The sequence below is a fragment of the Patella vulgata genome, chromosome 2 (assembly GCF_932274485.2).
Source record: "Patella vulgata chromosome 2, xgPatVulg1.2, whole genome shotgun sequence".
NCBI lineage: Eukaryota > Metazoa > Mollusca > Gastropoda > Patellidae > Patella > Patella vulgata.
In genome coordinates this window covers 67,483,863-67,499,557 of record NC_065880.2, presented here as the reverse complement: position 1 = coordinate 67,499,557, position 15,695 = coordinate 67,483,863, and the positions used below count along the sequence as shown (strand labels likewise).

At 36.7% G+C, this 15,695-nt stretch overlaps 1 protein-coding gene across 3 annotated transcripts in view; it reads right to left on the bottom strand.

Moving 5' to 3' along the window:
• The window catches only part of LOC126811222 (stearoyl-CoA desaturase 5), a 38,519-nt gene extending 24,251 nt beyond the window's left edge, over positions 1–14,268 (bottom strand). The window contains exon 1 of one of the 3 annotated variants that reach the window (XM_050536796.2): positions 14,238–14,268. In XM_050536796.2, coding sequence (XP_050392753.1) covers positions 14,238–14,253 — 16 coding nt within the window. In that variant the 5' untranslated portion in view covers positions 14,254–14,268. Of the gene's footprint in view, positions 1–5,799; positions 5,943–6,276; positions 6,401–14,237 lie in introns of those variants that run through there. The other 2 variants (XM_050536798.2, XM_050536797.2) reach the window with 2 other exon arrangements.
• Between the last annotated feature and the right edge of the window lie 1,427 nt (positions 14,269–15,695).

The following is a 15,695-nucleotide window of genomic DNA, read 5'->3' as shown; positions in this document are numbered from 1 at the left end:
AAAGGAACCGAGATCTTAGGGTGATAAACCTATATTTCAAGTTTCATTGAAATCGGATAAAAATTGTGACCTGTAGACTGTTCACAAACAATTGTGGACGGACGGACGGACAGGGGCGATGACAATATACGTCCACATGAAAATGTGGGCGTATAAAAATGTGATTTTTTGTGCAATCAGGGGCCATAATTCAGGAAGTTACGGTTCGATATGCGCGAATATCAAAAGGAACCGAGATCTTTGGGTTATAAACTTACATTTCAAGTTTCAACAAAATCGGATAAAAATTGTGTCCTCTATAGGGTCCACAACCTTGATATACCATATTCTTACGCTATTTGGGAACGAACGGCGGCCATTTTGTCTGTCAATTTTGGGCCGATTTTCACAAAATTCGAGCTCAGCCATCCTTAGGGTGTAACGGTGATATAATAATACAGTTTTTTAAATCGGATAAAAATTATGACCTCTATAGGGTCCACATAAAAACGCGATTTTTCGTACAATCAGGGGCCATAATCCAGGAAGTAACGGTCCGATGTGAGCGAATATCGAAAGGAACCGAGATCGTTGGGTTATCAACTTACATTTCAAGTTTCAACAAAATCGGATAAAAATTGTGACCTCTATAGGGTCCACAAGCTAAAAATGTGATTTTTCGTACAAACAGGGGCCATAATCCATGAAGTTTTGGTCCAATACATGCCAATATCGAAAGCAGCCGAGATCTTTTGGAGATAAACCTATATTTCAAGTTTCGTCAAAATCGGATAAGAATTGTGACCTGTAGAGTGTCCAAAAACAAATTGTGGACGGACGGACAGGGGCGACGACAATATACGTCAAAAGAAAATGTGGGCATATAAAAATTCAAACTCACCTATCAGGGGCCATAATCCAGGAAGTTATGGTTTGAAATGCACAAAATTCGAAAGGGACTTAGATATTTGGGATGTAAAGAAATTTTTTAAATTTCATCAAAATCGGATAAAAAAATTTGACTTCTAGAGGGTCCATAACCTTAGTAATACATACTTTTACACTATTTGCATACAAGGAGTTTGGAGAAGATTTTTATGAATTCAAGGGTCATTATACAGGCAGTAACAATATGATATGTGCTAATATCGAAAGGAACTAAGATTTTTTGGTAAAAAACATGCATTTCACGTTTCATCAAAATCGGATCAAAAATGTGACCTCTAGTGTGTCCACAACCATCATATACCATATTTTTTACATCATATGCGTATGAGCGGCGGACATTTTGCCCAGCAGCTTAGGTCCAATTTTCAAAAAATTCGAACTTACCTATCATTATAGTGTAATTGTGGCCTCTATAGAGGGTCCACAAGCTAAAAATGTGATTTTTCGTCCAATCGGGGGCTATAATCCAAGATGTTATGGTCCAATATGTGCGAATATTGAAAGGAACCAAGATCTTTGGGTATTAAACCTATATTTCAAGTTTTGTCAAAATTGGATAAAAATTGGGACCTGTTTAGTGACTGCAAACAAATTGTGGATGAACGAACGGAAAGAGGCAACGACAATATACGACCACATAAAAAACTCTCCTGGAATCGGAAAAAAAATTAAAAATCCTGGAATGACATGCCTAATCACATCATCACATGTTATGTTATCTGTTTGAAGAATAAAACACTGTAGGCCCTATTGCTACTAACAGTGTATGTTTAGGTAGATAGAGATTGGCGATTTCACCGGTTATCCGTTTTAGCAGTGACTAGTTTCGTTCAGAATTGAACGCTTCAGACTGATTTATCTCACTTAGTGAGGTTCTATATATACTGTGTGGAAACCCCGGTGAGATTTCACCGGGGTTTGTTAGTTTTAGTAGTTTTACCGGGTTTTCCAATACCGGGGTTTCGGAATTTACCGGGGTTATTTTGAGATTATTTTTGGCGGGGTTTACCGGGGTTGATAATTTATACCGGGGTTGGACGGAAAAAATACCAGGGTTGGTGTATGACCGGGGTCTACAGATATAAGTATGCCCAGAAAAACTGAGTAGAGTAGGGGGCAAGAAAAAACCGCATGCAAAAATAAAAAGGGTGTGTGTATGGGGAGAGACGGGAAAGGGAGACCACAAAGGGGGGTGGTAGGACTAGGAAAGACAACAAGAAAGTAAGGCTTTATGAAAAGTTTAAATAAAGCCCAAGCCAGATAAAAATTGAGAATTGAACAAATCACTGGCGGAAGGCTTGGTTGGATCGGGATCCGGAAGCGGGAATCTAGGTACTGGTTACGATTGTTCCAGATGTCGCTCCTGCTTGTTGTTAAGGTGGTCCAGGATTCCCCTCCGATTTGGTTTCGGGATATGAGGAAATCCCAGTGGCTGAAGACTGGGAACGGAGCGCCGTTGATGTCCGTTGAGCTGTTGCTTCGGCTAGGAGTATAAGATTCTTTCTGGTGGGAATCCTGTGGCGACGACTGTGGCAGTCGAAAAGGAAGTACTCGGTGGCCCTTGGGCGGCGACTGTGGCAGTCGAAAAAGAAGTACTCGGTGGCCCTTGGGCGAGCTCCCCAATGGTTTCTTGAATGGCTGTCTGGAGGGTATCTGTCTTGGTGGGCTGGTTTTCCTCATCATTAGGAAGGTTGCCTTTGCATTTGTGTTTGGTTCGGTATATTATGTTTATGATTAGAATAAAAAGAAAAGTAGATGCCAGATGCGGCTTGATATTTTCATTTCATTTTCTGAGTTTAATTCACATACCAGGTCATGCCATTAGTATTCCTCAATAATTACCTGCCTTTATTTACGCCAATGTCCCGGTACATGAAGTTCATGATGTCTAAACATTGTTTATCTTCTTTATAAAGAATAAAAGAGTATTTCAAAATTACATCGATAATCACTAGTCAAAATGCATGACAGACATCCACGTATTATCAGGTTCTGTTTTGTATTCACGCCGGTATCAAGCGTGGAGGTTTTAGTGCTAAAATTGGCCGTTTACGTTTTCGCGCCAAAACTAACCATTTTACGATTTGGTATTATGAAATTCCTTATATGGCAGGCCAGTGGTGCCGTATAGGGTAACAGAGTGCAAAGCGAAGATGTACACGCGAGGTTGTGGAATAATGCCGCAATCATCGAGAATTTCAAAATGAAGCCTTAAAAGTTAAATCTGCGCCCAACCTAAAGAGTAGGTTAATCTATTGACATGTGTAATGAGAAGACTCTTGTGGTGCAATACAAGTCAACTTGCATGACATCTGTCAAATCTTTAAAATAATTCATGATAAATAGAAGTATTGATTTCCACATGGTGATTCGATACAGTTTGTGGAAAGGTGAATTTTGATACATTGATTCAACTTTTGTGAAAATGATAAAGATAGCTAAATCGTCCGGGCAGTCAACAAGAGTTTATACTTTTTTCAGTAATGAAACATTTATAATACAGTAAAATCTGATTAAGAGTAACAACTCATTAAGTAATGATCAGAAAATCATTAGAATTTGTTTGGGTTTTATAAAAGTTCCGCCCCATGCTAACGTTTAGTATACAAAAATTTAATATCATGGATTTTCTGTTTAGTTATCAAAATTAATTGAAAATCAATATACCTTAACTCTGTATCAATCTGAAGTCAATCGGATCATAACTATAGCCTCTAGAATGTCACAAGATTTTTCAAAGTGATCAACGGCCATAATATTGGCAGTAATTATCGGAAATTGTTGAAAATCAATAGGATTCTTCTGTCTCATGATCTCAAACACTGCGTATAAGTTTAAAGTCAATTGGATATTAACTTTAGCCTCTAGAGCGTCCACAAGATTTTTTTTAAGTGATCCAGGGCTATATCTCTGGCAGTAATTATCAGAAAATGCTGAAAATCAAAATGCTTCTTTGTCTCACTGTGTATAAATTTAAAGTCAATCAGATATTAACTTTAGCCTCTAGAGCGTCCACAAGATTTTTTAAAGTGATCAAGGGCCATAACTCTGGCAGTAATAATTTGAAATCACCGAAAATCAATAGGCTTTTTCGTCTCATGACATTAAACACTGTAAATTTAAAGTCAATCGGATATTAACTTTAGCCTCTAGAGCGTCACAAGATTTTTCAAAGTGATCAAGGGCCATAACTCTGGCAGTAATTTTGGAAATCGCTGAAAATCAATTGACTTCTTCGTCTCATGACCTTAAACACTGTTTAAATTCAAATTCTAGAGATCCAGAAGATTTTTTCAAATTGATAAAGGGCCATAGACCTTAAACACTGTATAAATTAAAGTCAATCGGATATTAACTTTTGCCTCTAGAGCGACAACAATATACGACCACATTTCAATATCGGCGTATAAAAACTAGACTCAACAGTAACATATATCAATATGATCTATTCTATCATGCCATGGTCATAATAGTCATATCCGTTACACCATCTTTTTGTGAAATTTTATTCAAATTCTGGCGAAAAAGTTGAAAATGAAAAAAAACCTGTATGTAATTACGAAGTGGATATTCAACCGTATACAGCAAAGTATCTACTTCCGCTATTTTACCGTACATCCTTTCTGATTCAAAATGGCGGAAAGTACAGATATATTCCACCATTTTGGCAACTCACCTTTCAAGTTCGGCGCAGAAGCACGATTTTACGGGAAAAACATAAACCACTGACAGCTTAGTACTTAAATTAAAAACCAAAATCCGCAGAAATGCACCCTCGACCAAAATAGAATAATATTCTAAATGCTTTTCTACAATTTACATTTATTATCTTATTTTCTTTTAAAAATAATTCTCCAGTTTCTACCATAGAAATTCAAGTATGGCTATTTCGTTCCTTTATAAGAAACGGAAAAAGAAGCAATGTTAGACAAAGAACGAATAGAACTGTTGGGTTAGGGTTAGACCCCAAAGCGAAAACTGCTAAGTCCAGGTATCACAGAACTGTGCATGTTAAAAGGACGGTGTAGGGCAAAATATAAAGTAAAGTGCCATATATACGGTTAAATATCCAATGCCTTGTAATTATCAAAGACAACATGTAGTATAGACATACCCCCAGACAGAAGAAAGACAACATGTAGTCTATCCAATGCCTTGTAATTATCAAAGACAACATGTAGTATAGACATACCCCCAGACAGAAGAAAGACAACATGTAGTATAGACATACCCCCAGACAGAAGTGAGTCGACATTTTTAAACTTCATTTGACAGGCTACAAAAATAGTCCTAGAAGAACTATATAAATTACATACCGGTAGGCCTATCTACCTATTTAATCCAGAGCTAAACAGATCAAAAATCTAATTAAGTGTACAACAATGTATATATTGCTATTGCATACAGAAGCATGTATGGCAGACTATACAAACAAATAACAATACACATTACAACTTTAAAAAACACGACAGAATTTTTTAACAGGATCAGGCGATAGCCTTGGATCAGGCGATAGCCTTAGTTAGATACATGTATTATTACCTGATAAACATACGAGGTTGACACCATAAAAAAGGAATAATAATTGTCATTGTGTTAATATAGTTACGTAATCAAACGTGTTGGTTTGTACATGTAGCTCTATTATTAAGTCATCGACATGGGTCGATTATCTCGCATCATCATACGATTCTCCTCGCTCACCTACATACATGTTACTCAACTGACTACTGGGATCGTCGTAATACTAATAATGGCCGTTTCGTAATGGAAGAAGTGAAATAAGGATTCACGGCTATGTTTCTAAATTTGTTTCATTTGTTGAGACAATCGTTGTAGTCGTCATCGACTTGAATAAAAATAAATACTCACTACTGCCAAACCTGGTATCCCAATCTCACTTAGTACTGAATAAGCTAGATACTGCTGTAGCCTTTGCCGAGTGTCAGTCAGTGTATGGCGTGATCGCCTGATATTCACTGAGGAGGACACGTGGAGACTCGAAGGGAAGCGTCACTTACTGTCAGTGCGCATCTTATTTCGGCCAAAACTTGCATCATGTTTTCGTCTGGATAAAATCATGGAACAGAAAGGTTGCATTCACGATAACTTGAATCAAATATTTATCTATTATGGTGTAACTACCAGATATACATAGATTCAAATTAATCTGGGCTTCCCTGTGTCCTCTTCAACCTCATCCTAATTCAAAATTCAGTATTCGATTTGTTTAGAGATACGGATAAACAATCCTCGACAGCCAGAAATAGGCATAGACATAGGCTACGTCATTTCAACCAGAAAGCGTCAACATTAAAGAAATTCATAATTTATCGTAAACTTAATTACCGGTTTATAACCCTCCTCGACTTCTTCTGAAACAATCTTGATTAAATATTCTGTTCCGCTGTGACAAGGTTTAATAACCCAGTGCTATCCGGTTCGGTTCAGCCAAAATTTCTAGCTTGCTTAGAAACACAATTCCGCTACGACACGTGACTCCCTTTTAAACAAACTATACATTTTTAGAAAGATTATAGCACCAGCAACACAAATCCAGAGAGTTTCAAGCAAATTGTTTGCAATAACTCGATTTAGGGTCAGATTGAAATTGTGATAAATGCTATATTTATACTAACAATAATAATTGTGAAGTTGACATAAAATTTAATGTTAGCGAAAACACCCAATGGCTTCATCCTCGGTAAAGAATATGCTATTGGTTAAATTTTGATTTAAAACAAAATGCAGAAAACATCATGGACAATGGAACATACAGAATTTTGAAAATCCATTAACGGTAATTTAATAGAGAGTTATCTCCCTTTCCGCCAAATGTCTGATGCTGACTGCCGATGCTGCATGACGCACAAGACAATATGTGTGACTGTGAGCACACAAGCTCAATATTTATAAATATCGTTAATGGGGCCCCAGGGGCATGCAAGGGTTGGTGAGCGAATGTTTACCCAGAAATTATGGGCGGAGCGCCTAGTCTGATGAGCAAGGATATATGTTTGACATTGTTTGAGCCATATGGTTATGAAGTAATGGAGACCATTTTTGTAAATCGCACTGAAACCACGTGATTTTTTCTACTAAACTATATGCCCACACCCACATATCCTTTCAGTTAGACACTACATTATTTTCACTAGTTCAGATATTTAAGGCCAAATTACAAACATTTAAACTGAAACCGTGTCTTGTGTAATTTGCTAACAAATATTGATAGCCTATAAGACAACAACAATTATTTATTGAAGTAAAACAATCATTGAAAATCAAAGTTACGCAATTAATCTTCGCTTTAAATGTCATCAAAGTTGGTTGTTTCATCATCGCTGGTCACTATATGTATAAACATCAAATTCGGTTTCTTTAACTGTTTCTTTATTTCATTTTCACATTTACTACACTTACACAGATTAGACATGTACATGTACAAGACAACCCAGGTGCGGTTTCCCCCTGTACAGAATGGGGGGGGGGGGAGGAAGGACAATGCCCAGTCGTTCGGATGAGAGGGAAAACAATAGTTTAAACAATATTTGATTCGGCTGCTGAGCCTATTTGCCTGAAAAATTTCTTTGTAACCCGAGAATTTTCTGAATGAATCAATCATAAACTAAAACGAATTTTTTAATTAATTACACAATTATATTTCCATGATATATGGTCGCATTCTCCAATCTCTGACGTTTGTGCCCGAAAAAAAACTGAATACTTAGCCCGAAAAATGGACGGTTAACCGAATCTGGGAGGGGGGGGGGCATATAGGTTCTGCTAAAACAGTTTTTCTATTAATATATCTGTAAACCTTAAGTTCATATTAGATATGAGGCTAAATTCCTAAAAGGACCCTCATACAGGGGAGGGCTGGGGGAGGGCTGGGGGGGGGGGCATATGCCCGGGGGAGGGGCGACACTTCTTGGGGTGCGGCAAATTATCTAAGTGCATACCAGAAATTATATTGAAAAGGGGACCCTTCTAATATTTAATTTAATGAACTAGCCTCCCTGGAGACCGAGAGAGCAAATCACCGAACGTCGCTTCCCCTAACCCTGTGTAAACCAGTTCATATTTCAGCAGGGCTAGAATTATGATTTTTCCAAGATATATTATAGGTTTTTGTCGATCAAATGGAGAGCTGAAGGGGAAATAAACATAACATTTTTACATATAAGTTGATTTAATAAATAGTTATTTAGATAACGTGTTAAAAGTATAAAAGTATAGGTTGCCACTTGCCAGACAACGAAACATACCCCTACAGCTGTTAAGTCGTCTGAGGAGTCAACCATGGTTATCGCATAATGTTTTCTTTTGTCAGAAATGAAAACATTTACAACACACTAAAATCTGATTACGAGTAACAGCCCATTTGGCTTCTAGTTCTGTCCTATTTTAACATGTAGCATACAAAACATTGCCATAATCGTTGGAAATCGTTGAAAATCGATAGGCTTCTTAGCCTGTAGAACGCCCACAAGATTTTTCCACAGAGGGACCAAGGGCCACAATTCTAGCAGTAATTATCGGACCTTAATTATCGGACTCATGACCTTAAACACTGTGTATAAATGTAAAGTCAATCGGACATTAACTTTAGCCTCCAGAACGTCTACGTTATCGGAAATCGTTAAAAATCAATAGGCATAGGCTTCTTCGTCTCATGACTGTGTAAAAATTTAAAGTCAATCGGATATCAACTTTAGTCTCTAGAGCGTCCACAAGCAATGTGGACATATAAAAATTGTATTTTAAAATTTCTTTAATCATAAAACATCAACTGAGCGCAGGCACCGAACAAAGCATTTACAGTATTCAAAAGGGCGGAGGGGCGTCACTGAAACTTTTACCCTGGAGCGCCACATAGGCCTGTGAGGGCCCTGATTTTTTAACAATTATTTGAATTGAAACAAAGCATCTATAAATATGCAATTTTCTCACTAAAATAGATATATGGCAAAACTTAAATAATACTGTAAGGGAGTGACAATTGTAATGAAGAGAAAAAAAACACCAAATGTAGTTTAATGCCAAACGCCATACATTATGCTATGGGGGGAATTTGGTCCAAACAGCGACGTTACGGACTATTCTTTATTTCGAATCTCGAGTTCTTTTACGTGCGCACCAACTTGTGCACGGGACCTCAGTTTTATATTCCATCTGAATAACCAGACGCTGCCCAAAATAGCCCCCCCCCCCCCCCCCTGCGCCACTGTTAATGGGAAACAACGCTGGAAAGTTTGGGGAACTGTCTAGGCAACACGGGGATCAAACCCCTGACCTCTTGACTAGTGAGCCACGGACAAGGGGGACCATATGCCGGGCCAGGATCAAACCCGGTAAGTGAGCCAGGCCCTTACTGAGTCACCGCGACTCCCTTGTACACTGATGTTGCATGGAAAGCAGGAATACTAGCTGTACACGTACAGTGCCCCACCCCACGGAACTAAAATGTATGCCGTATTATTATTATTATTATTATTATTATTACAACATATTTATAGTGCGCCCTTTCATATAACACGTTCAGGGGCACTTTACAAAGTGACAATATAATCATAAATAAACAACAAGATTATGGAGATGTTAACGATTGTTAAAAGCCTGATTAAATAAATGTGTTTTAAGTTGTTTTTTTTTAAAGAATATAGAGATGTGCATCATCTTAAACTAAATGGTAGATTATTCTATAAAACAGGTGCTTGATACTAAAAGAGCGCTGACCATAAGAGACTATAGTTGAACAGTTTGGGGCTAAATTATTTAAACAATTAAAAGGAAGTAATAAAATCTTAAAATCAATTCGATATTTAATAGGTAACCAGTGTAAATTATATAAAACAGGAGTCACGTGGTCGCATTTCTTAGTTAAAGTAACAAGTCTAGCTGCAGTATTCTGTACTTTTTGTAATTTATCTATATGCTTTAAAGGTAAACCAACTAAAAGTGAATTAAAGTTATCTAATCGAGAAGTGACGAGAGAATTAACAAGTGGCTTAATGGCCTCTACAGTTACAAATTTTACCTATATTTCTGATATTAAAATAGCACAATTTACAAATATTATTTACTTGAGCTCCAATAAGCATAAAACTATCAAAGATTGCGACATTATTACGAGCAGAATAAGATGGAAATATATCACAATTACCAATTACAACAGAGGGGTTATCATGTGTAAATTTACTTGATGCCTTGAACCTAATAACAGATATTCGGTTTTATCATCATTCAATTTTAGAAAGTTCTTTGACACCCATTCTCTAATTTCACTAATACAGTTCTCAAGGTGCAATTTTGATAAATTGAAAGAAGATGCAGACAAATAGGTGTAAATGAAATATATAATTGAGAATCATCGGCATACAAATGAAAGCTGAGACCATATTTTCTGACAATATCACCTAATGGTGACGTATAAAGGGTAAATAAAATCGGACCAAGAACGGAACCTTGAGGAACCCCAGATTCAGACGACGATTTACAATTAACTAAAATACACTGTTTTCTACCCACATGACAGCTTTCTAAAAGATTTAATGCAGAGTCACAAATACCGAATTTAAAATGAAGTCTACATAAAAGAATAGAATGACCCACCGTGTCGAAAGCAGCAGATAAATCTAATAAAATTAAAAATGTACATTTTCTATTATCAATTTCCATTAAAATATCATTTGAAACCCCATGGTTAAAGATGTTTCGGTACTGTGAAATTTCTTATAAGCACTTTGATATGGGCCTTTATCTGAGAAGCAATAGGCCCACATGTCTCCAATATTTTAGAAATAAAACTTAAGTTAGAGAGAGGTCTGTAATTTTATAAACTTTAGGATCCAGTGTAGACTTTTTAATTAAAGGGGTAACATAAGCTTGTTTGAAAACGTTGGGAATAGTAGAGGATAATATACAAGAATTAATAATATTGGTAAAAGCTGGAATAACTTCGTCTAGACAGTCCTTAAGAACAGGAGTCAGAATATGATCTAATGAACAAGATTTAGGAGCAGACGATTTGATTAGCTTTAAAACAAAAGATTCACTAACCAAGTTAAAATTTTCTAAATAAAAAGAATTTTCTAACTTATCAAAATCATGAGCGTTAAAGTCAATAGTTTTATTTAAATCATCAAGTTCAGTTCGTATTTTCTGTATTTTTATTTGAAAGAAATCAGAGTATAAATTCGTGAGTTCAGTGTCATTATCATTGTCCGGGAGAATAGTCCACTCAGCATTATGATCCAAAAGGGAATTCACAACTTTATACAGGTCTTTTTGTCTGTTTTAGTTATCACCAGATCGAGAATATGTCCACCGTTATGAGTGGAAGAAGAAACAGTATTATTTCGTTTTGGTCATATTATCTCTTTTAGTGAGACAACTACATGTCTGTAGAGGCTATGTTTCATTTTAAATATTTGTTAGATCTTTAGCCTCATGTCTCATCTGAAAAAAAGAAGGTTAAACTTATATAGGCCCTTGTCTGTAGCTAAATCCTATTCAGTTTATTGAATAAATGCTTTAAAAAAATACTGTTATCAATAATTATTGATATTTTCCATAGATGGAAAATGGATTTCCCAAATTCCGTATGTTCCCTTGTTCATTACGTTTTCTGTATTTTGCAGAGTATAAAGGCATTCTGGCGCGCGATTCGTATGCCAAATTTAAAATTTTCATTGTGTCTTCAATATTGGATGCCAGAAGCCCACCTATCCAGGGTAAGATAACAACATCAGTGACGACTTAAATTGATCAGTAATTCGTGCTTGCAATGTCGAAGACTGTGGATGATACTGACTTAAAGACTTAGCTACTTTAAGTTCTTGTCTGTTTGTGCAGAAAGAGTGCTCGCGTGGTCTAAGGTAGATTTTTTAAATTTTTATACGCCATGGTTTGATTAGTTAGCATGATCTGGTGTTTCTTTCCAAATAAATTTAATAGTGTGCTGTGTTTGACTTTAAGGATCTTGGGTTTGGCTAAGGTGTAGGCCTACAGGTTTCTGAACATTATACGTAATCCGACTGTTGACCAAAGTGTCAGGAAGAAAATTTGGTTATTTTATAATTCTGTAGTCAGAAAGCTCAATATTGGGGCTAGGAATAGACATCCAGCGATTTAGATTTGCTAAAGTATCTCGATCGATCGACTTATTATCTCGATCTGTCGACTTTATATCTCGATCTGTCGACTTTATATCTTGATCTATCAACTTTATATCTCGATCCCTGCATTGGCCGAGTAAGTTCATCGTGATTTTCCAGCGTGATTTCCCCTTGTCAGTGGTACAGGACAGAGAGAGGGTCTGGCAAGGGTCAACGTATAGTAGTCGTTTGGATGGGACGAAAAACCGAGGACCCGTGTACGCATTGGCTTGAGTGTAAAAGATATCTTGGCATTTGGCAGTTGGAATTCGATATAAGAGTATGCCATAGTGCCTAATTTCCCTCATAGCACACTGCACGGTGTATGTCCGTCATCATTAGCCCAGTCAAACCCCATTTCATTTCATTTTATTTTTTTTTATCCCGACCGATTTTCTATAACGAGGCTAAACAGGAAATGTTCCCCCAGCTTGTCTCCCTCCACCGTCTCCATCGAATCTAAATTACACCCCCCCCCTCCCAGCCGAAACCCTCCCCGACCGCTTCCCTCCTTCGACCCCCCCCCCCCCCCCCCCGACAGCTAGGTCCGGATTCCGACCTGGGTCTAACATGGAAATGTGCCTTTTCGGCCGAAATAGTACGAAAAACTGAAGTTCATTTAAAGGAACCTCTGGCAGTTGGATATCAACGAAGTGTGGGCGGAACCGCCACTGTCCAGACAAAATTGTCTCTCACAATACACGCAATGGCAATACCATATTATCTGATTCTCAAGATGACCTATATATAAGTATTGTTTTGTCGAGACCTTAAACAAGTTCTGGTTTATTTTGCTAATATTCCTAGTAATATGGCTTATTAACAGCCAAAAGGGCAAGTGATTGTAGCGTGGCATGTATCCACTACTCATCTTGTCCGTCAGTCAAATAAATCCTGTTACGTCCACTTTCGAACTATTTTACCACTGTCATAACTCTACAGAATTTACGACATTTCCTTCATCGACGTTTTAGCCATAAAGATGTTATACCAAACCCTGTTTGAAAAGAAACAGATACACGTCAACTACTCATCAAGAGCTCTTTACGTTCTCGGACATAATAAAATCTCAAATCATAAATATCCGACTACTTTGGAAACAAAATATCTGGCGCGATTTCCAATCTTACGCCAACTTTCTTGCAGTTATTGTTTTAATTTCCCGTTGAAAATGTGTCAAGCAGCATGTATGAGAAAACAAAAACACGCTTTGGAAAATAATTAACGGGCACCGCCCAGCCATAAAAACCAGAAAAAAAGCCAAACGCCTTTCAAATTACATAACCAAACAAATAATGAATCCTATTGTTGCGCCAGCAGAAACATATATAAAGGGACAAAACTTTAGGCAAACAATTAATATGTTTAACTCTGTTTAGAGCAGAAAAATGCAGTTCGTCTAATTCACTCGGAACCTCACTTAATTAACATTTAAACCAAGTTTGGACATTCTATACCGCAATTAGAAGCAGGAGCATGGTTGTCGCGTCCCTTGGAATAGCTGGGAACAAAAAACATGCAACAGTCCATCTTAACGATAAAGTTGCCAAAATTATCCTTGCCCCCCCCCCCCCCCCTTTTTAACACTGATAATTTAACCATCAAGTAAGCGATCAACGAACATCTACCCCGAGGCTAAATATAAGTTTGAACATCCATACCCAAATTATTGTGTTGCAAAAAATGCGACGGGCATTTTGCCTAGCTTCAGAAAATGACAATCACCAAACCCAGTCAAGGAATTCACCGAACAATATATACAAATTTGAATGAACAGTCTACCACAATATTTTCGACATGTTGATTTGTTCTGGAACTAAGTTTTGTTTGTGATCACTAATTGAAATAATACACCAAGTCAATCCAATCTTACACTTCTATTTTTGATCTACAGTATACATGTATTATAGTCGCCGTTTAGTTAAAGAAATTACTTGATTGTTGTTCATTATAATGTTTTTCTTATTGAACCATACATGTTGATATTTTTGCTTTTGCAACCTTGAAAGGCCTCTAGCTGTTGTGGCTAAGTGAGTAAGGCGCTGGCCTTAGTGATTTGTTACAAAGTCGGAGTAATACAAAGATTCGATACAAGACAAAGGATCGTGCTGTAAAGAAATTAGTAGTTTTAAAACAAATATAATTACATACCCTTTCTGTAAGCCATGGTTGATCAAGGCTTTGAAATAATGAATTATCTGAAGATAAAAAACGTTGCTTTTTTATTATTCAATCACGTGGTTAGTGATAATTTGAATTCAGTACATGCATGGTGAAACACACGTACAATGACCACTAATCCGTTTTCATATATATATATCATTCCTGGATTAACTCCTTACTAATACTGCTACTACTACTAAGGACAAACCAATTTTGCGAAATCACCTCGATGGCAGCGGACGTTAAATTCACATACAAACAAACAAATCCAATTGATCTAGTTGTCATTGGATTAATTTAACCGCAAAATGAATATTGATAAAAAGTGAAAGATCACTTAACACCGTCTACCGAAAATAATAATAATCGACAAATTTAGAAATAAAATGATATTTTTTATAATATTCAAAATAACTATATTTTGAAAATGTCAGAGTTGGCAGGATAAAGTAGTGTAAATGATAACGATATCTAAGTAAGGTATTCTATACACCTGATAAGGCCGATGTATTATGTAATTATGAAAATGACACCGAATTAAAAAGTCATAGATTTAGGCAAGCGCAGACTTCAGCGTCGCAATTTTGACAGGAAATTAGCTAGGTCCTCCAGTTATTTATTCAATTTAAGTAATACAGTGATAATCTTCATTTGGATTTTCGGTCACTGTTTAATTTTTCATGGCTTATTCCGCGCTAAAATGTACTCAAATTGATTATTTAACATTTAATTAAGAAACGAAAACAAAAACAAAAAATCAAAGGTAGATAATCTCCAGGCTTGAATTCATTCAGATTAAGAAAGGAGGCCCATAAAAAGATTTTGCCCAACACATTAAATAGGTGACACTTGACAATGTATATCGTCTGTACACGATGCTAAATGTTGCGACATTTTCAGTTCATATCTTTGTAAAATTTGCGAAATTGAACCATTGTTGGACTGATATTCTTTTTAGAGATTTAACGTTCACAATTTCAAAACTTCCAAAGTCCCCCAAATGCGTGTGGCCATCATCAGCTATTTTAACAATGTCACTGTCCGCCAGATTAAGTAGGGTAGTTGATAGCGATATCTGTAAAGTAAGGTATGTTATTATCTATTTTAAAAGATATATTTATATTGTTTGGGGTGTTTGTAAAGAAATAGATAAAAACCGACAATACGAGTTGCAAACAAAAAGGAAGATGCGCAACGATTATACTTAAACTGAACTCTGACTCTTGTTCGGGAGCCAGGTGCAAATAAGTAGGACATTAAAACCCCATTCATTTTATTTTGTTAAGTTTCAGTATGTCCGTGTTCATTAACCCAGTTGCTGCAGATAAAAATGACGTTAAACCTCTAACCATTGTCGTGAAGTTGTTTGACTAGTATTTAAGTACTTCTCGGATCAAGCAAACCCGAGAGAGGAAGGGGGTGGGGTGGGAGTAGGGGCCGGTAGGG